General features: G+C 40.9%; 1 protein-coding gene across 1 annotated transcript; it reads right to left on the reverse strand.

The window, feature by feature from the left end:
- Positions 1 to 684: 684 nt before the first annotated feature.
- Positions 685 to 13,093, reverse strand: LOC139418382 (transgelin-2-like). The gene is made up of 5 exons (XM_071167779.1): positions 12,893 to 13,093; positions 2,114 to 2,301; positions 1,829 to 2,000; positions 1,497 to 1,599; positions 685 to 1,383 (listed from the first exon to the last, which is right to left on the reverse strand). The coding sequence occupies exons 2-5, from the start codon at positions 2,291 to 2,293 to the stop codon at positions 1,230 to 1,232; spliced, it is 609 nt and encodes a 202-aa protein (XP_071023880.1). The 5' UTR covers positions 2,294 to 2,301; positions 12,893 to 13,093; the 3' UTR covers positions 685 to 1,229.
- Positions 13,094 to 25,220: the final 12,127 nt, after the last annotated feature.

Genomic DNA, 25,220 nt, shown 5'->3' on the forward strand with positions numbered 1-25,220 from the left:
TACAAATCATATTGAGAGTAGCCTACAGCAACTGTCCTAACCTCAATGTATAAACCGGTATATAAATAAACCACAAAATCCCGGTCTAACTATACCGAACAAAAATATAAAATGCAGCATGCAACAATTTCAAAGATTTTACAGAGTTAAGAGTTCATAAGGAAATCTATCAATTGAAATAAATTCATTAGGCCCTAATCTATGAATTTCATATGACTGGGCAGAGGGCCCACCCAATCAGAATGAGTTTTTCCCCACAAAAGGGCATTATTACAGACAGAAATACTCCTGTCCAGTTGGCTTGTTGCAGACGATCCCACAGGTAAAACCAGATGAGGTCCTGGGCTGGCATGGTTACACGTGGTCTGACTGCCAAATTCTTTAAAAATAGCATTGGAGGCAGCTTATGGTATAGTAATTATTAAATTCTGGCAACAGCACTGCTGGACAGCATGACAGTTGTACACTCCCTCAAAACTTGACATGTGTCATCGTGTTGTGACACAACTGCAAATTTTAAAGTGGCCATGTCTCCAGCACAAGGTGCACCTGTGTAATGATCATTGTTTAATCAGCTTCTTTATATGCCACACCTGTCAGGTGGATGTATTATCTTGGCAATGTAGTAATGCTAACAGTGCTGTAAACATTTGTGCACAAAATGAGAAATAAGCTTTGAAAATGTAACATTTCTGGAAGACTTTATTTCAGCTCATGAAACATTGGACCAAAACTTTACAATGTTGAGTTTATATTTTTCATTAGTCATCGTGCAGCGTAGATCTTTGGTATCAAGGCGTTGTAAAGAATGAGAAGCATTTTTCAAATTAAACTAAACTTTCAGAATCAACATACAAGAATTACAGAGCTCTTGAAAGGTGGCCTAACATCTTTATTATTGACAGCATCTTTCCCAGTACAAACCCAACATTTAGACTTACTACCATCAGAGTGCCGTTTTAAAAGCAGAATCTAAATGAAACGTCTGTTTCTTTCTTATGTAGCCATGTCTAATCGACATATTCAATAAAACATGATTTTACAGACTTTGGTCACTAGGTTTGTGTGTAGGAGTATGTTTTATAGTCCCTGTTTTAGTCCAGTTTGGTCTTACATTTATTTATTTTTTGAGTCTCTCCTGTTTGAGTTAGAGAGCTTCTGTCTTCAGTGACTGGCCCAGAGAGGGAGGAATGTACTGAGGTGTGGGGTGACAGGGCATTGTCATGGTTTTAGGGGTTGTTGTTTAGGATCTGCCTGGGTCGCCCATACCCTGTCATGCCAGCCTGAGACGCCCCCTTATTGGTGCCCATCTGCAGGCCGATGACGCTCTTGCCTTCATTCAGCTGGTCCTCTGAGAAATCACGTCTGTTCTCCATCGATTTCCTGCAGAAAGAAACCGTCATGTACACCACACTACATTTATAGTCACTGTTCATGTAAGCAAACGTTTCCCTTTGAGATCAGTTTAATGACAGGACAAGGAGGTTCTGACTCACTTATGGAACCAGTTGGGGTCGCCACGGTAAGTCCCATCGTCCCTGGTGACAGCCAGGTTTCCCAGGGCCATCAGGGTCCTCTGGACAGCAGCCAGGTCTTTCCCTGCAGACATGAATACACAGTAGACATTAATACACTTTAGTAAGAGGGAATGCAACTGTGCAGCATATTCTATGAAACAATGAATGTAGCTCCTTTAGACATGGTGAATAAGCAGCAACATTATTTTAAATGCTCTGTAGAGCAGCTAGTTGAACTGAGGATAGAAGTGATGTGTATTTGGTGTAATGTGGGAGGGTACAGCTGACGGCAGCTGGCTGGATGTACATACCCTCCCAGAGGTCGACTGTCTGGAACATGTCAGTCTTGGTGATGCCGTACTTCTCAGCCGCGTTGAGGAACTGGGAGATCTGCTCCATCTGTTTGAAGGCCATGCCTGAGCTCTGGATCTTCCTGATGGGCTTGTTCCCACTGGACAGGCTGTTTATCAGCTCACACAGCACCTGGAGAGGGGGAGACAGTATTCACTACCTGTGCAAGACTGGCAGACAAATTCAAGCAGACAGCTACCTCCACCCCCTCCCACATCCACAAGGTATGAGAAAGAGGCACTCACACATCCGTCCTTGAGCCAGTTCTGCCAACCAGTCTTGCCTGCCTCGGGTTGGCCCACTCCGGCTCCACACTGGGCGATGATCCACTCGGTCAGCCTCTCCTCCAGATCCTGGTCATACTTCTTATCGATCTTACTCTGCACCTCACGGCTCAGACCGTAGGAGGGACCTTTGTTTGCCATGACTGTTCCTGCAAGGAGAGAGATTGTTTCAGATAGGGCAGGCAAATATTGGTGTGTTCTCTTTGTTGTAGGTAGTATTGACAATTCCATACACTTGAATTCCATAGAAGCTAACATAAAAGGTAAAGATGAAGTATCTAAGACTGTAAAATAATTGGCCTTACTCTAACCCATAGTGGTAAGATTTATTAGGATCCCCATTAGCTGCTGCTTACTTCCTGGGGTCCAAACAATCACAACAGAACAGCCTACATATACATCATACAAGATATTACTCCTTAAACAGCTTTAAAGATTGAATAACTGTTCAAAGGCATCATATTTCGACACAATAAGAACGTTCTTAACTGACTTGCCTAGTTAAATAAAGGTAAAATATATTTTTTAAAGCATTTAACATGCTTTCCAGAGCGAGGTAAAACTTAAAACCATGGCTCACCTGGGTTACATTACAACCGACTGAAAACAATTTGGGCACACCTATTTAAATGGCAGGTGACCTAATTACCAGGGATGAAATCAGCTGTGTCAGTTAGCCACATCATTACTGCTTAGCCATTATAAATAAAGAAATGATTAAACACATGACCACAATTTGCTGTAGAGGTTTGATATGGTGGACAAGTAAACGTAGAACTGTGGAAGTGACTGACTGAATAAATACATACACAAAACACAACTTGATCTTAAATAAATAACTTGAAGAAATATATATACTTTGCGTAAATATGATAAACCAGAAATGTCTGTAGGTGAGGAGCAACTTCCTCACATAGAGAATTCCATGAATACTGTGATAGGTTGTCTATATGTGTAACAGTGGCAGTGTAACTATTTTTGGTTTTGTCTTGGCTCAACAGGGACACTTAATAGATGGAACAGGACTCACATTCATGTCCCTGGCCTGCCGACACCCTCAAAACTGGTCCTGAGCCAACACAAATAGGTCCGTAATCAGAGGCTGATGATCTCTTTCTCTGTCTGTGTGTGTGTATGTGTGCAGATATATTTGTCAGGCCCTCTGATCTGATCTGGAGTTCAGAACTTATAACAGAGACCCTAAATGCCTACCAACTTGAAGACTACTATGCTAGGGGGGCACATAGTAGTGGGGTCTCCAGAGTGGCGCAGCGGTCTAAGGCACTGCATCTCAGTGCTAGAGGCGTCACCACAGACTCTGGTTCGATCCTGGCCTGTATCTCAAGCGGACGTGATTGGGAGTCCTATAGAGCGGCACACAATTGGCCCAGCGTCGTCTGAGTTAGGGTAGGGTTTGGCTGGGTTAGGCCGTCATTGTGAATAAGGATTTGTTCTTAACTGATTTTACCTGGTTAAATTAAAAAAATAAACATGGCCATAGTACAGACCACAAGATGGAGACTTCAAATCTATACCTAATTCTTGGACTGTAGAATTGAAAAGTCTCAGCTCCTGTGATGGTATCTTGAATCGTTACTATCACTGAACATCTCAGAGCTGAGGGTCAAAGGTTAATGTCATCTCTCTGTGAGCCTGCTGCTCTCATAGGCTCCTAGCTGCTTCCTGTCCTCCCCGGCCACACCCTGCTGTCTACATCCTGTTTGGCTTAGTCCTCCCAGCTGGTTCGCCTCTGTCACTTCCTTCCTTTCTCACTGGGGTAGTTTTTACAGTTAACCTTCATAGACATACTCACTCTGATATGTGTATTGATTCTTCTGCGTATTAGTGCCCAACAAAGGACACTGTGGCAAACGGCAAACCCTATGCCCCAGTCAATACTATGCAACGTCTGTAAATGCACAGAGTATAATGCTAGCTAGATGAGATTGTTAGGTTAAATGTCTACATCCGCAATTACCTTATGATCTTACTGTATGTCTCAAAGTGAGGCATACTGAATATCCCCTCTGAACAGGACATTGTTCAAAGGATGACTCATGTTGCTGCATGGTGTGTAAAACATATGAGATATTAGTAAGAGATATTATCACGAGCAGCTAGAATTAACAGCAACATCCTCCCCTCTCCTCTTCACTTGCCTCTAAAGTAAACATTCAGGTATCAGTTATCAAACCACATTGATTCATGCTATCACAATAGTATTCAATCAGGTCTTGTGGCTGTATAGCAGTGGAGGCTGCTAAGAGGGGGACGGTTCATAAGAATGACTAGAATGGATCAAATGGAATTGGCGAACACATACAATATAAACCACGTGTTTGATACCATTCCACTCATTCCGCTCCAGCCATTACCACAAGCACGTCCTCCCCAATTAAGGTGCCACCAACCTCCTGTGCTGTATAGGGGTATCAACATGCAAAAGAAAAGGACAAGCAATTTAATAATGGCTTAAAACTGTGTTTGGAAAGGAGGTGGAGGCACTGCTTGAGTGCATATGTCAATGTCAGTGTGTGTGTGTAGGAGCATAGTTGTATTTGAAGACAGGCCCAATATGACACTGTAGCATGCAGGTACACGTCTGTTCGTTCACAGAGCTTGTAAGTGATGTTTGAAATGGCACTGGCAAACCAGACTACAGTGAAACTGGAGAGCACATTCTCTTCCTTAAGCACCTCAATGCTCTGCTTCCTGTTTTTGTGCAGAGTGAGAGAAACATCTGTGAGAGATCCTCTATGATCTCTCTGGCCTTAGCAACGACAGACACACACACACACACACACACACACACACACACACACACACAAAGATTGATTGTGTCTAAAATAGAATCCAAGACAGAATTTCAGATTGGCCATGCTTGCATTTTATTTGTGCAATCCATTGTGTTAATAATTCTGTTTTGGCCGGGCCACAACTATCTTGATTCTTTCACAAGAGTTTTTTAAGTGTTTCTCAATATGAGTGGTTGCATGCACTGCCGTACTGTTTGTGACAGTTGTTAGCATTTATTGATGTTGGTCAGCTCTAACACAGAGAAAGCATTACTTCCTAATCCTAATTCACTAGCTGTCATCCAGTAGCTAATGACTCCCAGACCAGAGCTATAAGATCTAATAGCTAATAGTTCCATGTCAGTGTCTCTCCGCACCCAGAGAAAAGCAGAGCAGTGTAGGGTTATTACTACATATGTTATATGGGATGCAGAGGAAGGTCCTGTTGTTCTCTTATCTGTCCGACTAGTTATGTCACAACCAAAGTTTGTAACAGGATGTGACACTCAAATTAGTATGATATGTTACGTTTGGTCTGGTTACATAAGACGAAAGGTTACTTAAAGCTGTAATATGTAACTTTTGGGGCGATATGAGTTATAGATCTGTCATTCTCATTGAAAACAAGTCTAAGAAGCGGTAGATTGGTTCTATGTGCTCTATTTCTATGCTTCCCGTTTTCTAGTTTATTTTTGCATCTTTTACTTTTGGTTTTGTACACGAGCTTCAAACAGCTGAAAATACAATATTTTCAGTTAAGGAAAATATATTTCACAGCTGTTTAGATGGTACAATGATTCTCTACACTATACTTGCTTGTTTAGTCACATATACTGACATTAGGCTAACTATTATAATTTTAGCAACCAGGAATTGGAGGAGCGATTTCTGCATAGTACATCTTGAAGGCAAAAACAAGAGTAGGGTGGTTGGTCAGGGTCTATATTTTTTACAAATTAAGGCATATATATTGTATATATGTACATTTTTCTAAATGTAAACATTTGGAATAAGCAAAGGCTTTGAATTCTGGTCAAACAGATGGAAAAGTGATCTTAGAAAACATTTAGTATAATTTTTTTAAGGTATTAGAAATACATCTAAGCACAATAATGTTGATGTAAAGACTCCTGAAAACTAATACCAACAATTATATTATAATTATATAATTATATTTTTTGCCCTTCTGTAAGTTTAAGAAATATTGCCTAATGTCTTGTCATTCTTTTACCAAAAACCCAGATATATTTAAAATGTTTTCTAATTTCTCGCCCTCGTGATGGGGGAGGGTAATGAAATTAAACAGAATTAACAAGTATAGGTAGACCTACTAAATCATTAGTGTTCTGACTGATAACATTTGGTTTAGGATTTATTAAGTGATTAAAACACATCATTCGGTTACCAAATCAAACATCAGTAACAGAATGACTGCAACTTAAATGGCTACAAGGGAAGTTCATTACTGTCCTCCCTTCCACTAGCATACTGTTACGTTCAGCTCATAACTGTTTTCTGTCTCTTTCTGTCGTCTGGTGGTCAAAGCAAGAGTGTGAAAACAGTCTGGACAACCGCTCCCTCTTTCCTTTTCTGCAGTTAACATCACCTCTCCTGGCTCTTACTGACACCTACCCATGAGCCCCCTCTCTTTCCATTTACTGTAGTCAGCCCTCACTGTAATCACCCTCTCAGCACCGACCGACACCAGGTGTCCTTGGAAGTTGGAAAGTAGTGCTAGTTAAAATTTGGTCAGTCCAAATCTGAACCAATCTGTTTCACAAGTTTGGACAGTACCGTACAGTAGAGCACACTGGAGTGGAGTGCAGTATAATTGACTGTGTTGTAGTGTACTGTACTATGCTTTGCTGTGCTGTACTGTGATGTCCAAACTTGTGAAACATAGATGTCTATGATTGGTACAGGTTGGGTCTTGCTTGGGGGCGGAGCTCATTAGTATAATAGGCAGTGTGTAGAATAATACCCAAACATGCAACGGATTATTTGACATGTTCTACCTTTGTGTACTTATTCAGCCACCTAAGCCATACTGTTCACGCTGCTACCGTCTAGCAAACAGTACAGGAGCATCGGCTTTCAGATCAACAGAGATAGCTTCTAACCCAAGCCATAAGAATGATAAATACAGAGCCTTCAGAAAGTATTCATACCCCATACACCTTTTCCACATTCTAGTGTTACAGCCCCATTTCATAATATATGAAATATTTGGTTATATTTACCTGATGTAAACCAAATGTATTGAACATGAAATTCAGAAATATCTCATTTACATAAATATTCACACACCTGAGTCAATACTTTGAAGAGGCACTTTTGGCAGCTGTGAGTCTTTCTGGGTAAGTCTCTAAGAGCTTTCTACATCTGTATCTTTGTAGGGACTGGGTGTATTGATACACCATCCAAAGTGTCATTAATAACTTCACCATGCTTAAAAGGATATTCAATGTCTGTTTTTTTATCCATCTACCAATATGGGACCTTCTTTGCGAGGCATTGGAAAACCTCCCTGGTCTTTGTGGATGAATCTGTGTTTGAAATTCACTGCTCGACTGAGGCACCTTACATATAATTGTATGTGTGGGGTACAGAGAGGAGGTAGTCATTCAACAATCATGTTAAACACCATTATTGCACATAGAGTCCATGCAACTTATTCTGTGACTTGTTAAGCAAATGTATACTCCTGAGCTTATTTAGGCATGCCATAACAAAGGGGTTGAATATTTATTGACTCGAGACCTTTCATCTTTTCCTTTTTAATGAATTTAAAACCATTTTCTAAAAACATAATTAAAAACATAAAAACACAATACTTTAACATTATTGCATGTGGGCCAGTGACAAAAACATCTCAATGTAATCTATTTTAAATTCATGCTGTGACACAACAAAATGTGGAAAAAGTCAAGGGATGTGAATACTTTAGGAAGGCACTGTAGTTAATTAAATGGTGACCCACTCACAAGACTGCACACTCACAAGACTATATATATACACCCTATACAGTATACACACTCACTCACACACAAAAACCACACACATTCACATACTGTACACTACATACGGACAGACACGAATACCGACACATGCAAACACACACACATACACACTTTCACACTCATCATATGCTGCTGCTGATCTGTTCTTTATTCTTACTCGTAGTATTATCTATCCTGATGCCTAGTCACTTTACCCTGCCTTTATGTACATATCTACCTCAAATACCTTATTCTTATCTATCCTGATGCCTAGTCACTTTACCCTGCCTTTATGTACATATCTACCTCAAATACCTTATTCTTATCTATCCTGATGCCTAGTCACTTTATCCTGCCTTTATGTACATATCTACTTCAAATACCTTAGTCTTATCTATTATACCTCGTACCCCTGCACATCGATCTGGTACTGGTACTCCCTGTATATAGCTTCAATCTGTGTATTGTATTCCTCTTATTTATTTATTTTTTACTCTGCATCGTTGGGAAGGGCTCGTCATCAAGCATTTCACGGTACAGTCTGCACCCGTTGTGTTCGGCGCATGTGATAAATAACATTTGATTTGATGCAGAATACATTCCCCATGAAGACAATGACATTCATAATTATGCATTTCTGTATAGTACAGATCAGGGACCCATGATGTCATTCTGTTAACGGGTGTTTATCCACTTCACCTACAGTAGTTCAATAACCAGAATAGATTTTTTCTCAAATTCAAGGTGTCGTATCATAGCTGACACCCAATTCTGTCTGCAGACATCTTTGAATCTTAATTCAGAGTAGATATTTAACAGAGTTTTGGGAAAATGTGATCACATAAAAAACTGAGGGAGAGTTTACCGTCACTCTGTTACCAAACTGTACATCCGCACTGTTCTTCGAGTAGATGTGTTTTTGTAAGATTTTCTGTGGAAATTGTTAAAAGTAGTCATTTTGCATAGAGTTGTATGGTTTGTTTAACTTTGCAATCAATGGTTTTTGTTTGGCATACATTTAAAGGGAAAAGTCTCCACGTCATTCTCTTACCATGGAATTGCCCGACAACAACTCTTGTAAATATCATCATAAATACCCGATTCTGCTCTAACCAATCTGAAGGGCTGTTTCTCAATCTGATGATCTGCCTCAGAGCACTGTTGTAGCATGCCCAGAGAGGATCCGCCTTCAGCTCAGTACAGAGTAGTGATGGACATTCTGAGTATTTTCAGTGAGCCGGCTCATTTGTCTCCGTTCAAAAAGAGACGTTAATTTGCCTCCTAACCGGGTTTCGTTCAGTAGCACTTGTACCTGAAACCATGAAAAAAACTGCAAATGTAAAGCTTACATAGATGCCTGCCATTCTGTCAGGTCGTGACGTGAGTTCATATACATTTTTACCTGACGAAATCATTAGATGGCCTGCCATTCTTTTTACACACTCCAAAAATGTGTTTGGATAAAAATGTGTTATCTGCAGATAATCGTTGTCTGTAGTAACAGAATGCAAATCAGGGAGCCGACGTTCAAAAAGAACCGTTTGTTTGCGATTGACGCATCACTAGTACAGGCACACATCACTGGCTGGATCAGGCCTTCTCAACATGGAGGCTCTTGATTGGCTGATGAGGACCGTTATGGGTTAATGGCAGGGGCAGTTAGATTACTACAGATACCCCTAACCTTCCCAAACCTCACTCAAACCTTATAGAAAGTTTCTAACAGGTTCTATAAACTGTGTGAAAAGCCTTGGGTTAAACCTGTGTTCTGCGTCAAAGAACCGGAATACATCCATGTGTGATTGAGAGTTGATAAATCTGTTTACTGCACTTTTCCCCAGGAAGGGAAAAGAGGAAGGAGAGGAGGGCTGCTAGCATAGTCTGCTATTGTATATGCTTGGAGTGGGAGGAGGGGGGCAGGATAGAGCTGTTGGCTCCTGACAAGGCCCTCTGCTACAGGCTCAGGCCAGGCTTCTCAAAACAACAGTCTGCCCTTACTCAGCCTGTAAAGCCATTTGTACCTCCTATTACCCAATATGTGCTCTGTGTCCTCATTCAAACATGGCTCAATCATTGCTGTTACAGGTGACTTTATTACAGGGATGTGAAACAGAGTGTGAAAGCTACTCGGGTCACTGCACAAAAGATCCATCATTCAATGTTTCCAAAGCAACTTGTAAATGTCATGTCACAGTGTTTTCAGGGAATACACTTAAACATCCCTCACATATAAGGTTTGACTCCCACACCACAGCTACACTAATCTAGTCTGGTACCGGCAGATAGACAGGGAATGAAGAGGAACCATGTATTACACAACACTCTCTGACCGCATGTTGAGATAGATAGCCATTTCTCCATCTCAAAGATACAGTACATACATCATGAGAAAGAAAGCCCCTATATCATTCCATTTGTCTTGCATGGAGCTGCCCGTTTTAAAAAGGGGTGTAGCTAGTGTGACTCCCGTGATACAAGTCTGTATTCGACGTTGGGAGATGACGTGGAAACCGGCCACTCGGGGCAACAGTGAGCGTTGTTACCTTCAAGTAGATTTTGGTTTAGCTAGGGTGTTGTGGAAGGGGATGGTGGTCAGCATCTGCTTCTGATTCCAAAGGTTGGAAGTTTGAATCCGGCGTTTTGAGAATTTTGTTCTAAGCCTATCCCAAACCTTAACGCTTACCTTAACCATTCGGAGTTAATGCCTAACCTTAAGATTTCTGAGTTAATGCCTAAACTTAACCTTAAACACTTCGAAAACACTTCGGAACCTTAAACACTTCGAGCTAGTTGAATGTGTGTGAGAGTGCTGAGAGCAGGACTTGATAAGAAGCAGGATCTGATGATGCAGGATCTGATAGTGAACAGGATCCATCTGATAGAGCCTCCCTGGGCAGAGTGAAGAGAGACTTTTGTACGCATGAACTGAGGACAATTCCATGGTAACAAATTGATGCTTACACTCACATTTTTCACTGTAAAATGTATGCCAAACAAAAACCAATGCTTGCAAAGTTAAACAAAACATACAGCTGTATGCACAAAGGCCTCTTTTAACAATTTCCACTGAAAATTTTACAAAAACACATTTAGTTGTAGAACAGATGCAAAGTTTGGTAACAGAATGACGGCACAAACAGCACAAACCTTCATTATTTTACCAAACTTTGCAGTAAGTACTAAAAGTGAGAAAAAAAAGTGAAAAATCTGAGTCACAGCATCATTCTGTTATTGTGGAATTAATTAATTAATTAGATACATGCCATGCAGAGACGGCATGAGAGAGGGCAGGATGTGTGTGAGTCAGGGAAGACCATCTTCCTCAGTGAATTTCATAAAAATAATAATATTGAAACATTTAAAAGTTATAATTTTTTGATAAAACTATGCTAAATATATTCACACCACCAAATAATGGATTAAAACAGCACTCTGTAGGGTAGCACCATGGTGTAGCCGGAGGACAGCTAGCTTCCGTCCTCCTCTGGGTACATTGACTTCAATACAAAACCTAGGAGGCTCATGGTTCTCACCCCTTCCATAGACTTACACAGAAATTATCAAGGGGACGTCCTCAAGGGGACGTCCTCCAACCTATCAGAGCTCTTGCAGCATGAACTGACATGTTGTCCACCCGATCAAAGGATCAGCGAATTAATCTAGTACTGAAAGCATAAGCTACAGCTAGCTAGCACTGCAGTGCATAACATGTGGTGAGTAGTTGACTCAAAGAGAGAGAAAGACAATGGTTGAACAGTTTTGAACAACTTAATGTCTTCAAAAATGAAGGAGAAGCAGAAAAAAATGAAGGAGACTTTCACTTACTTAGCTGGCATATGCAGCTAGCTAGTTTATCCTACTCAAACACCCGGCTCAAACAGAGGGATGCTATGTTAGCTAAAAGGCTATGACTATCCAACACAACATTGGGACTCTTCCAAGTCAAGGGAAACTTTTGGTTTTACAGGTTTATGGCCACCAGGCCCGCTGGTGTAACTGCTTACCGACTGTACTGCATGATTGTAGTAGGTTTACTAACTCATTTGTTCTATTAGCTATGTTGACTATGATTTTACTTTAGCTAATATGGTGACAACAATGAAGGCTGTGTGTAGCAGTTATGAGATGGTTTGTCTTGGAAAGGTTTTTTCACCTGGTCACATTCATTGAAGTCCACAGGTGAAGGGGAAAAGGTGATAGGAGGAGCGCGCATAGATTTGAGAAGGAATACAACGTGGCTGCCATGAAAGTGATCTGTGCTTACATGTGATAAGGGGTGTATTCATTCCGCTGATTCTGTTGAAAAATGTTTCTAAATGGAAGCAAACGGAAAAAAACAAGGATAAACATACCTGAATTTGTCCAATAGAAACTCTTGTTTGCAACTGTTGGAATAATGGCTAGATGCAGGCCAGAGTGTACAAGGCAGTATTGAATGTGTCAATGTCTGTCACCTCAAATTTTTCTCTCGACCTGTTGTATGTTGGTAACTTTAATTCATAAGCTAGGTTGTAGCAACCTCGTGATGGAATTAGGGAAAAGTTTAGTATCATGTAGTACCCTAAAAGAATCAATGGTACATTGAGCTGGGTGAATGGAATATGAATGACAGTCATCCAATATGCTGTAATAGAAATAAGGCCATACTCATTATTATTTTGAGTACGGCACCGACCGCCACTGGTGTGTGTGTGTGTGTTTAGAGGCAGAATATAAAAAGATGAAGGTGTACCCCATGTGAGTATGTCTACAGCCTTTTCGCCCTCTCTCTCATCCATGTAATCCTAAAATAGACTGTCCAAAACTATAGAACGCTGTCAGTAGCAACTTATCAAGCATGCTAGAGAAAGTACTAGACACCATTTTGACAATGTCTGATACACCAGGAAATGTAACAGTATGAATAAGGGACAAATGTGTTAAGAAGGAGCCAGGTATGTACTTACAGTGTTTAGTTGGGAGCAGCTTTAGTTGTTCAGATGCGTGCAAGTGGCTTTGGGCCTGTGTTTCTGTGAGCTGGTGTAAAATAGTTCCTCTCGTCTCCTTTACAACAGAGTACAGAGTCTGCTCTCAGGGAGTGCCGGCTTAAAAAGAACAAACACGTTTGTCTTAAATGACTTCACCACATTCAAGAGAAAAAGCGAGTGAGAGAGAAAGAGGGGAGGAGGGGACAGAAGGGGAGGAGGAAACCACAGCCTTAAAAGGATATGGACTTTTTTTCTCTAGATTTTTCTATGAGCTTCCAGTCCTCTTATTTCATTCTATGACACATCTTTTTATTTTCTCTCTCTTTTCACCCCTGTAAGTGTACCTCCTTATTTGGGAGAAGGACGGGGAGTGAGAGGGCCGCTGCCAAAGGGGTTGGTTTGGTCAGCTTGAGGAATTCTCCAAATATCTCCATCCACCACTTTGTCTAGAGAACAGACGGAGGGAGGGAGAGAGGGAAGGAGGGATGAATGAGGAATAAAGTAGAGAGTATGGTGGTTTAGGGAGACCAGGGGGAGGGAGATGCTTTCACTAATTAGAGAGTGTAAGAAAGGAGGCACTTCTAGGGGGAAGTTGACTTTATTGCCTCTATATTAATATTTTGTTATTTGTGGTTTATGAAGTCTTTCATAAAAGGTAAAAGAAAATGTCTGGTAGCCATGGAATGTACTTTTGCTCCATGAGAGAAGTACAGTACGATAAGTACCTAAGTGAGGGCTTGAGCAAATGAGAGGAACCATAATGTCAGTCAAAGTGCAAATACTGCTGATTTGATTTGCTTTGTTGGGTGTTTAGTTAAATTCCTTATCCTTTTTTGAACGTTTCCCTGGTTCTAAAGAACATAAACCCCAATCACATATAAACACACCCATGCCAGTGGTATATGGCAGCATTACAGACACACTCTAATTACTGACAGCATTACAGACACACTCTAATTACTGACAGCATCAAAGCTGGGACCGAGAGACTGAAAAACAGCCTCTATCTCAATGTCTATAGACTGTTTAACAGCCGTCACTAACAATGAGTGGCTGCTGTCAACATACTGACTCAAATCTCTAGCCACTTTAATAATGAATAATTGGATGTAATAAATGTATCAATAGTCACTATAAACAATGCCAATTTATATAATGTTAACATACCCTACATTACTCATCTCATATATGTATGCTGTATTCTATACCATCTACTGCATCCTGCCTATGCCATTCGGCCATCGCTCATCCATATAATTATATGTATATATTCTTATTATTCCCTTTACATTTGTGGGTATAAGGTAGTTGTTGCGAATTTGTTAGATTACTTATTAGATATTACTGTACTGTCGGAACTAGAAGCACAAGAATTTCCCTACACTCGCATTAACATCTGCTAACCATGTGTATGTGACCAATAAAATTTGATTTGACACACACAATCACACAATCACACCCTCAACAGCCTTGGTGGGGCATTCTATAGCTTGAGAAGCCATTGAGGTTAAACATTGACATCACAGAGTGCATCACTGGGAAGAGTCAGCTTTAGTATGAAGTAACTGTCTGACCTCAAAGGTCATTCCAAGGAAAGTTATTGGGTAATGTTGCATCAGAGGCTACTCTGTGTAGAGGTGCCATGTGTGATTTGTCTATATTGCCTATTGTTCTCCATTCAAAGGCACCAGACTGAAAAATATCACTTTAGGCACCAGGCCTTGGGCAACTGAGCTAGTAAAACTACAAAATTGTTTAATGGAAGTCCTTACCCCATCCTAAACTGAATTGGTCCACTGAAGACCCTAATTATTCTGATTAGATATTCCAGCTTTCCTGGGTTGGCTCAGGGCATAGTCTTGATCTATTTACAGTGTATTTGTGAATGTAGCTTATTGCGTTGGCAAAACAAAGGTTACTGATGGGCGTTTGTATGCATTGTTCTGGAAGCCATACTCCTGAGGTACTGACCTGTTACACCCTCTACAACCACTGTGATCATTATTTGACCCTGCTGGTCATCTATGAATGTTTGAACATCTTAAAGAACAATCTGTTCTTAAATGGCCAAGTATAATGTTATAATCTCCACCCGGCACAGCCAGAATAGGAACGGCCACCCCTCGGAGCATGGTTCCTCTTTAGGTTTCTTCCTAGCATCCTGCCTTCCAAGATATTTTTTCCTAGCCACCCTGCTTCTACAACTGCATTGCTTTCTGTTTGGGGTTTTAGGCTGGGTTTCTGTATAGCACTTTGTGACATCTGCTGGTGTAAAAAGGGCTTTATAAATACATTTGATTGATTGATTGAAATGATCCTACAAAAGGCAGAGGATGACAGACAGACAGATTGAGGGGAAGGGGGAAAATGATGGACAGACAGATTGAGGGGAAGGGGGAAAATGCTAAGGTAGAGGATAGATAAGCAAACAGTGTGTGTGAACATGGCCAGCCAACCTGTGAATGGTCCCAGTGCACACCGATGAGAAATACCACGTGTGTATGAGACCTGAGTCCTTGAGCTGGTGGTAGAAGAGTTCTTCTGCTGTTTTAGCATTTATTCATGACCTTCGATACGTTTAGCAACCAGCAGCACTGGAGCTAAAGTTAATGACTACGTTTAATGATTTCCGTTTTACACTGTACATCATGCTAAATCACAGAAACCTTGTAGCAGTTGCTTTGGTGATGTGAAATTAAACAAAATTAACAGCTGGGTTTTTAAGAATTTTTATTTTATTTTTCTGAACAATACATAGAAAGCGTTTTTTTAAGGAGTATGATCAGTCAACTGCAATTTACGTGTTGGTATTGACTGTGAAGTACTGTTGTATGTGGGAGTGTGCACTACATGACCAAAAGTATGTGGACCCCTGCTCGTTGAACATCATTCCAAAATCATGGGCACTAATATGGAGTTGCCCCCCCCCCCTTTCTACTTTAACAGCCTCCACTCTTCTGGGAAGGCTTTCCACTAGATGTTGGAATATTGCTGAGGGGACACAAGAGCATTAATGAGGTCAGGCACTGATGTTGGATGATTAGGCCTGGCTCGCAGTCTGCGTTCCAATTCATTCCAAAGGTGTTCGATGGAGTTGAGGTCAGGGCTCTGTGCAGGCCAGTCAAGTTCTTCCACACCGATCCCGACAAACCATATCTGTATGGACCACGCTTTGTGCACGAGGGATTTGTCAGGCTGAAACAGGAAAGGGCCTTCCCCAAACTGTTGCCACAAAGTTGGAAGCACAGAATTGTCTAGAATGTCACTGTATGCTGTAGTGTTAAGATTTTCCACTGGATAGTTCCAGTGGGGCCTAGTCTGAACCATGAAAAACAGCCCCAGACCATTATTCTTCTTCCACCAAACTTAACAGTTGGCACTATATGTTGGGTTAGGTAGCTTTTCCTGGCATCCACCAAACCCAGATTTGTCTGTTGGACTGCCAGATGGTGACGCATGATTCATCACTCCAGAGAATGCATTTCAACGGCTCCAGAGTCCAATGGCGGCGAGCTTTACACCACTCCAGCCGACCTTTGGCATTGTACATGGTGATCTTAAGCTTGTGTGTGGCTGCTTGGCCATGGAAACTCATCACATGAAGCTCCCGACGAACAGTTCTTGTGCAGAAGTTGCTTCCAGAGGCAGTTTGGAACTCGGTAGTGAGTGTTGCAACCAAGGACAGGCGATTTTTACATGTTATACACTTCATCACTCGGTGGTCCTGTTCTGTGAGCTTTTGTGGCTTACCACTTCACGGCTGAGCCGTCGTTGCTCCTAGACGTTTCCACTGCACTTATAGCGCCTTCGGAAATTATTCAGACCCCTTGACTTTTTCCACATTTTGTTACGTTACAGCCTTATTGTAAAATGTATTAAATAAATAAAAAATCTACACACAATACTTCATAATGACAAAGTGAAAACAGAAACACCTTATTTACATAAGTATTCAGACCCTTTGCTATGATACTTGAAATTGAGCTCAGGTGCATCCTGTTTGCGTTGATCTTCCTTGAGATGTTTCAACAACTTAATTGGAGTCCACCTGTGGTAAATAAAATTTATTGGACATGATTTGGAAAGGCTGTCTATATAAAGTCCCACAGTTAACAGTGCATGTCAGAGCAAAAACCAAGCCATGAGGTCAAAGGAATTGTCCGTAGAGCTCCAAGACAGGATTGTGTCGAGGCACAAATCTGGGGAAGGGTACCAACAAATATCTGCAGCATTGAAGGTCCCCAAGAACACTGTGGCCTCCATCGTTCTTAAATGGAATAAGTTTGGAACCACCAAGACTCTTCCTAGAGCTGGCCGCCCGGCCAAACTGAGCAATCAGGGGAGAAGGGACTTGATCAGGGAGGTGACCAAGAACCCTCTCATGCCACTGACCACAGCAGAGAGAGAAGAGACGGAGGGAGAGAGGAGGGTTGAGACATTAATGTAGCCTACTGTAACTGATGTTGGATGATGCAAAGTAGCTACTTTAACACGTGTTGATTTGTAATGTTTTGTAAACATGTACAGGGATTTTAGTACTGTTTTACAGAGTATAAAGTCCCAGAGTTCATAAACTTTCATAGGCATGATGATGATGAATGCTTTACCTGCTGCTTCCTTCAGGAAGGTCTGGACTCTCGCGTTGAGACTCAGCGCCCCCAAGAGGAACAGAGTGAACACTCATCTGAGACCCAAAGGACACAGACAGCACTGGAAAATGTGGGGAGAAATATCATTTTATAGCCCTAAAATACAATGTTATCTTGCTTATAATATAGAGTAGAAAATCTACAAACACAGCATCCATTTAACATGCACAACGCAGCAAAAACAGTAATGCAAGTTATTTTCCTTTCTGACACACCCCACAGCCAGCACAATCCCCTAAATCCCTTTCCACACACACATCCAATCCCAGGTCCCTGGACAGGACACCCAAACAAGTTATTTTCCTTTCTGACACACCCCACAGCCAGCACAATCCCCTAAATCCCTTTCCACACACACATCCAATCCCAGGTCCCTGGACAGGACACCCAAACTAGGTGTGAAGGCAGGAACCTGCAGGGTCCACTTAGTTCATCAGGCAGTGTGTAATGTGTACAGTTACTGTAGCTGTCTGTGTGTATTATAATTATTATTATTAGGTCACTGGTGGCTGGTGGACTGATAGCATCAGTGAGGTTGTTGATTATGATCTGTGAGTGGGTTCCTCCTGGTTTTGTCTCAGTTCCAGTGTTCTTGGGTTTCAGTAGGACACTGATAATGCCTGATCAAGGGGGGGGGGGGGCTAGTTTAGGGGATTGTCCTTCCCCCTTTCCTGTCCTACTCACTCATTCCCAGGGTTCATTGGTGTAAATAAGTAGTGAATCTGACAGTGAAGGTGTCATGGTTTGTGTGAATAACACGCTGGGCAGGTAATCTATCTATTGACATTTTATCCTAGCTCACTGTCGTGATCAGTGTCGTCACATCCAATTCACATCAAAATGGTTCTGAGGGGCACATTGTTCTGAGATTAGGATCTTCTGAAAGCTGGCACAGCTTGAACAAAGATTTCTGGGGGAAAGCTAAAGTTATGGACACCAAGCTCTCTGTGTTATAATCCCCTTACCTCTCCCCGAGAACACAGGACAGAGAGAGGAGTTGATAGACCTGAGGAACTGTTATTATCTTCACTAATCACCTCAGTCACTACCTCTCATAATAACCATATTAGAGAGACAGGAGGAAGTAGAGGAGTTACACTCTCATGTAATATGATCACTGTGCAAAGTGCTGCTATTCTGGTGGATTGTCTGCTGACTAAACTCATCCGTTTTAGAAGAGTGTACATTAATTACACGTATGAAGAAAATATAGACATCCATGCTCACATACAGTACCAGTCAAAAGTTAGGACACACCTAGTCATTCAAGGGTTTTTCTTTATTTTACTATGTTGTACATTGTAGAACAATAGTGAAGACATCAAAAGAGATGCCAAGAGTGTGCAAAGCTGTCATCAAGGCGAAGGGTGGCTACTTAGAAGAATCTCAAATATAAAATATATTTTGATTTGTTTACTACATGATTCCATTTCTGTTATTTCATAGATTTGACGTCTTCACTTATTATTCTATAGTGTAGAAAACAGTTCAAATAAAGAGAAACCCTTGAATGTGTAGCTGTGTCCAAACTTTAGACTGGTACTGTAGGTAACTGTTGGAACTAAACTGTTGACAAATCTGATCATTTAAAAATGTTCCTTCCTCCATTGTCCTCCTGCTGTGCAGTCATTCATTTAACTAATGATGTATTTTATAACCCCCAGATCAAAAGCTGCAACACAACTTGATATCAGCTTCATCTAAGACGGGGGGAAAGGCAGTAAAAATGGTTAATATTCCTCTATCATAGTCCTGTGGTTTTCCAATAACTTATTACCATATCTGATCCCTGATCAGATAACTGAGAGATCACACCTCCTTACTAAATATGAGCCCTAAATAGGAGACAGAAATATAAGGCCTGAATATGCTTGCTACCTGGCTGGTTGTGTTGTTTTGGAGGACACAATGCTGCAATGAAAGTGTTTTTGAGTTTATAAGTAGGCTAGTTCTGGTTCATACTCAGGGTTCAATTTTAGGATATTGTGCCTGGTTTCGGGTGTCTTAGGTATAAATATGTGGTTAACACTTGGTATTTCATAATTTAATCATATTCCCAGAACAATATAAAAAGCTTATCATTGACATCTGTCTGAAATAAACACACATTTTTGACACCGTTGATGCTGACATTTTACAAATAATAATGAATCACTCTGGCCATTGTGACATCAGCTGATGTAAGAAGGGCTTTATAAATGCATTTGACTGAATTTGATTGATGGTTGTGCCATTATGAGTGTTTGTAAGTGAAACAGAGACAATAATGGAGCAATCAGTCTGATATTTCTCATCACTGCAATTTATTGTTGGAAAGTTGAAACCATGGCAACACAGTGTACATTCAGTACATGACAGTAGGTGTACAATTCCAATGTGGGTGGGTCGGCACACACAGCAAGGGTTTAAACTGTAGAACCCAGTTCCTACGTTTGAATATAAAAATGAATTTTATCAAACAAAACTATGCTACATTTTATATCTGGGACCCTCAGGATGACAAATCAGAGCAAGATTACTGAATTATTTACCTTCAGAGGTGAATGTATCAAACCAGTTGTTGTGGTAAAAGTGTTTTGTTGTTGTGCACTCTCCTCAAACAATAGCATGGTCTTTTTTCACTGTAATAGCTACTGTAAATTGGTACAGTGCCGTTAGATGAACAATAATGTAATCTTTCTGCCCATATAAGACATGTCTATGTCCTGGGAATTTTGTTTGTTACTTACAACATCATATGCTAATCACATTAGCACACATTAGCTCAACCATCCCATGGGGGGGACACAGATTAACTAAAGTTACTTTAGAAAAGTAGTTCACTACATCCAAACTACTTTGTGATGTTAACATAATGTGTAATTTAGCCTACTAAACACAAAAACTATGTTTGAAGTGAGAATTAGGCAGGTCTGATGCTGAAAACAAAAATACAATGCTTGCCTACTAGCCTACCACCCATATTTAATTTAGCAAAAAAGTAGTGCGTAGTTTCAGTAGTTAGCTACACTGCTAAATGGCAAAAAAAGATTAACTACTGAAAACACTAACAGCATTTGCATTTAGTACAACTACCACCAAGCTACTGCAAAATGTAGTTTAATTACTAGTTGAACTACATGAAGTTCACTACTCCCCAACACTGCTGGGTTCATGGCATCTACTTTTCTCTTCAGCCAGCCACCTGTATCGTGTACTTCTACACCGTGGGTCAAAGGGTTGTGTTCATACATGTTAGAATTCCAAACCATTTCCATTTAATATATTTTAACATTGATTAGTTGAAACCCCAAGTCTGGTAAAACATTTATTAGAGTAATATGCCATTAACAATGTGTTTTATCCCACAGGGCTTGTTGAGCAGGTGATAGAGCTAATAAGAGCCGAATCTGGGACAAGAACAAAGTTAGAGAAGGAAGGATAGAGACAAAGACTCTACTCATGAAGAGGAGTGTTTTTATGCACTTCACTAATGTGTCACGACTTCTGCCGAAGTCGTTGCCTCTCCTTGTTCGGGCGGTGCTCGGCGGTCGACGTCACCGGCCTTCTAGCCATCATTGATCCATTTTGTCTTGTCTTCCCACACACCTGTTTTCAATCCCATTCATTACCTGTTGTGTATTTAACCCTCTGTTTCCCCTCATGTCCTTGTCAGCGACGGGTCCTCTTACTCATGTTCGTTTATGTATGTACGTATTTAGTGTTTGGAGCATGTTAAGTGGACTTATGATAAAAGACTCCATTTACACTCCGTTTGACTCTCCTGCGCCTGACTTCCCTGCCACCTATACACACTTCACTAATGTGTGTTTCACTTGATTGATTTAGACTGAACTTTACTTTATGGTGACTTCCCTCCTACAGAACATGATCCTATTTTAAACTCAAGCTTTGACAGAAAAAACAACCCCAATGGAGTTTTGTGTCCTGTGCTGGGTTTACCTTCGCCAGGCAACACATGGGTGGTTCATAATCTGATTGTAAAACACACAGATAGGCAGGCATAGATAAGACTCTCTTAATGTCAGCCAGTGCAGTCTGTCTCTAGGTGTGTCTTTAGTTGGGTCAGAGTAGTGTTGTAATAGTTCTGCAGCTGCCCCACCTGTCTCTGCATCACACCGTAGGATGCTGGGTCTGTCAAACTCTGTACACACTAACAAACTAACACTCTGTACACACTAACACACTAACACTCTGTACACACTAACACACTAACACTCTGTACACACTAACACACTAACACTCTGTACACACTAACAAACTAACACTCTGTACACACTAACACACTGTACACACTAACACTCTGTACACACTAACACACTAACACTCTGTACACACTAACAAACTAACACTCTGTACACACTAACAAACTAACACTCTGTATGTAACAGTATAAATTTAGACCGTCCCCTCGCCCATACCCGGGCGCGAACCAGGGACCCTCTGCACACATCAACAACAGTCACCCACGAAGCGTCGTTATCCATCGCTCCACAAAAGCCGCGGCCCTTGCAGAGCAAGGGGAACTACTACTTCAAGGTCTCAGAGCAAGTGACGTCACCGATTGAAACGCTATTTAGCGCACACTGCTAACTAAACTAGCCGTTTCACATCCGTTACACTCACCCCCCTTTTGACCTTCCTCCTTTTTCCGCAGCAACCAGTAATCCGGGTCAACAGCATCAATGTAACAGTATAAATTTAGACCGTCCCCTCGCCCATACCCGGGCGCGAACCAGGGACCTTCTGCACACATCAACAACAGTCACCCACGAAGCGTCGTTACCCATCGCTCCACAAAAGCCGCGGCCCTTGCAGAGCAAGGGGAACTACTACTTCAAGGTCTCAGAGCAAGTGACGTCACCGATTGAAACGCTATTTAGCGCACACTGCTAACTAAACTAGCCGTTTCGCATCCGTTACATGTACACACTAACACAGTAACACTCTGTACACACTAACAAACTAACACTCTGTACACACTAACACTCTGTACACACTAACAAACTAACACTCTGTACACTCTGTACACACTAACAATCTGTACACACTAACACACTAACAATCTGTACACACTAACAATCTGTACACACTAACACTCTGTACACATTAACACACTAACAATCTGTACACACTAACAATCTGTACACACTAACACTCTGTACACACTAACACTGTGTACACACAAACACACTAACAATCTGTACACACTAACACACTAACAATCTGTACACACTAACAATCTGTACACACTAACACTCTGTACACACTAACACTCGGTACACACTAACACTCTGTACACACTAACACTCTGTACACACTAACACACTAACAATCTGTACACACTAACACACTAACAATCTGTACACACTAACACTCTGTACACACTAACACACTAACACTCTGTACACACTAACACCCTGTACACACTAACACACTAACAATCTGTACACACTAACACACTAACAATCTGTACACACAAACACTCTGTACACACTAACACTCGGTACACACTAACACTCTGTACACACTAACAATCTGTACACACTAACACTCTGTACACATTAACACACTAACAATCTGTACACACTAACAATCTGTACACACTAACACTCTGTACACACTAACACTTTGTACACACTAACACACTAACAATCTGTACACACTAACACACTAACAATCTGTACACACTAACAATCTGTACACACTAACACTCTGTAAACACTAACACTCGGTACACACTAACACTCTGTACACACTAACACTCTGTGCACACTAACACACTAACAATCTGTACACACTAACAATCTGTACACACTAACACTCTGTGCACACTAACACACTAACAATCTGTACACACTAACACTCTGTACACACTAACACACTAACAATCTGTACACACTAACACACTAACAATCTGTACACACTAACACTCTGTACACACTAACACTCTGTACACACTAACACCCTGTACACACTAACAATCTGTACACACTAACACACTAACAATCTGTACACACAAACACTCTGTACACACTAACACTCGGTACACACTAACACTCTGTACACACTAACACTCTGCACACACTAACACACTAACACTCTGTACACACTAACACACTAACAATCTGTACACTCTAACAATCTGTACACACTAACACTCTGTACACATTAACACACTAACAATCTGTACACACTAACAATCTGTACACACTAACACTCTGTACACACTAACACTTTGTACACACTAACACACTAACAATCTGTACACACAAACACTCTGTACACACTAACACTCGGTACACACTAACACTCTGTACACACTAACAATCTGTACACACTAACACTCTGTACACATTAACACACTAACAATCTGTACACACTAACAATCTGTACACACTAACACTCTGTACACACTAACACTTTGTACACACTAACACACTAACAATCTGTACACACTAACACACTAACAATCTGTACACACTAACAATCTGTACACACTAACACTCTGTACACACTAACACTCGGTACACACTAACACTCTGTACACACTAACACTCTGTGCACACTAACACACTAACAATCTGTACACACTAACAATCTGTACACACTAACACTCTGTGCACACTAACACACTAACAATCTGTACACACTAACACTCTGTACACACTAACACACTAACAATCTGTACACACTAACACACTAACAATCTGTACACACTAACACTCTGTGCACACTAACACACTAACAATCTGTACACACTAACAATCTGTACACACTAACACTCTGTGCACACTAACACACTAACAATCTGTACACACTAACACTCTGTACACACTAACACACTAACAATCTGTACACACTAACACACTAACAATCTGTACACACTAACACTCTGTACACACTAACACTCTGTACACACTAACACCCTGTACACACTAACACACTAACAATCTGTACACACTAACACACTAACAATCTGTACACACAAACACTCTGTACACACTAACACTCGGTACACACTAACACTCTGTACACACTAACACTCTGCACACACTAACACACTAACACTCTGTACACACTAACACACTAACAATCTGTACACTCTAACAATCTGTACACACTAACACTCTGTACACATTAACACACTAACAATCTGTACACACTAACAATCTGTACACACTAACACTCTGTACACACTAACACTTTGTACACACTAACACACTGACAATCTGTACACACAAACACTCTGTACACACTAACACTCGGTACACACTAACACTCTGTACACACTAACAATCTGTACACACTAACACTCTGTACACATTAACACACTAACAATCTGTACACACTAACAATCTGTACACACTAACACTCTGTACACACTAACACTTTGTACACACTAACACACTAACAATCTGTACACACTAACACACTAACAATCTGTACACACTAACAATCTGTACACACTAACACTCTGTACACACTAACACTCGGTACACACTAACACTCTGTACACACTAACACTCTGTGCACACTAACACACTAACAATCTGTACACACTAACAATCTGTACACACTAACACTCTGTGCACACTAACACACTAACAATCTGTACACACTAACACTCTGTACACACTAACACACTAACAATCTGT

The sequence above is a fragment of the Oncorhynchus clarkii genome, chromosome 10 (genome assembly GCF_045791955.1).
Source record: "Oncorhynchus clarkii lewisi isolate Uvic-CL-2024 chromosome 10, UVic_Ocla_1.0, whole genome shotgun sequence".
NCBI classification, from domain to species: Eukaryota; Metazoa; Chordata; class Actinopteri; order Salmoniformes; family Salmonidae; genus Oncorhynchus; species Oncorhynchus clarkii.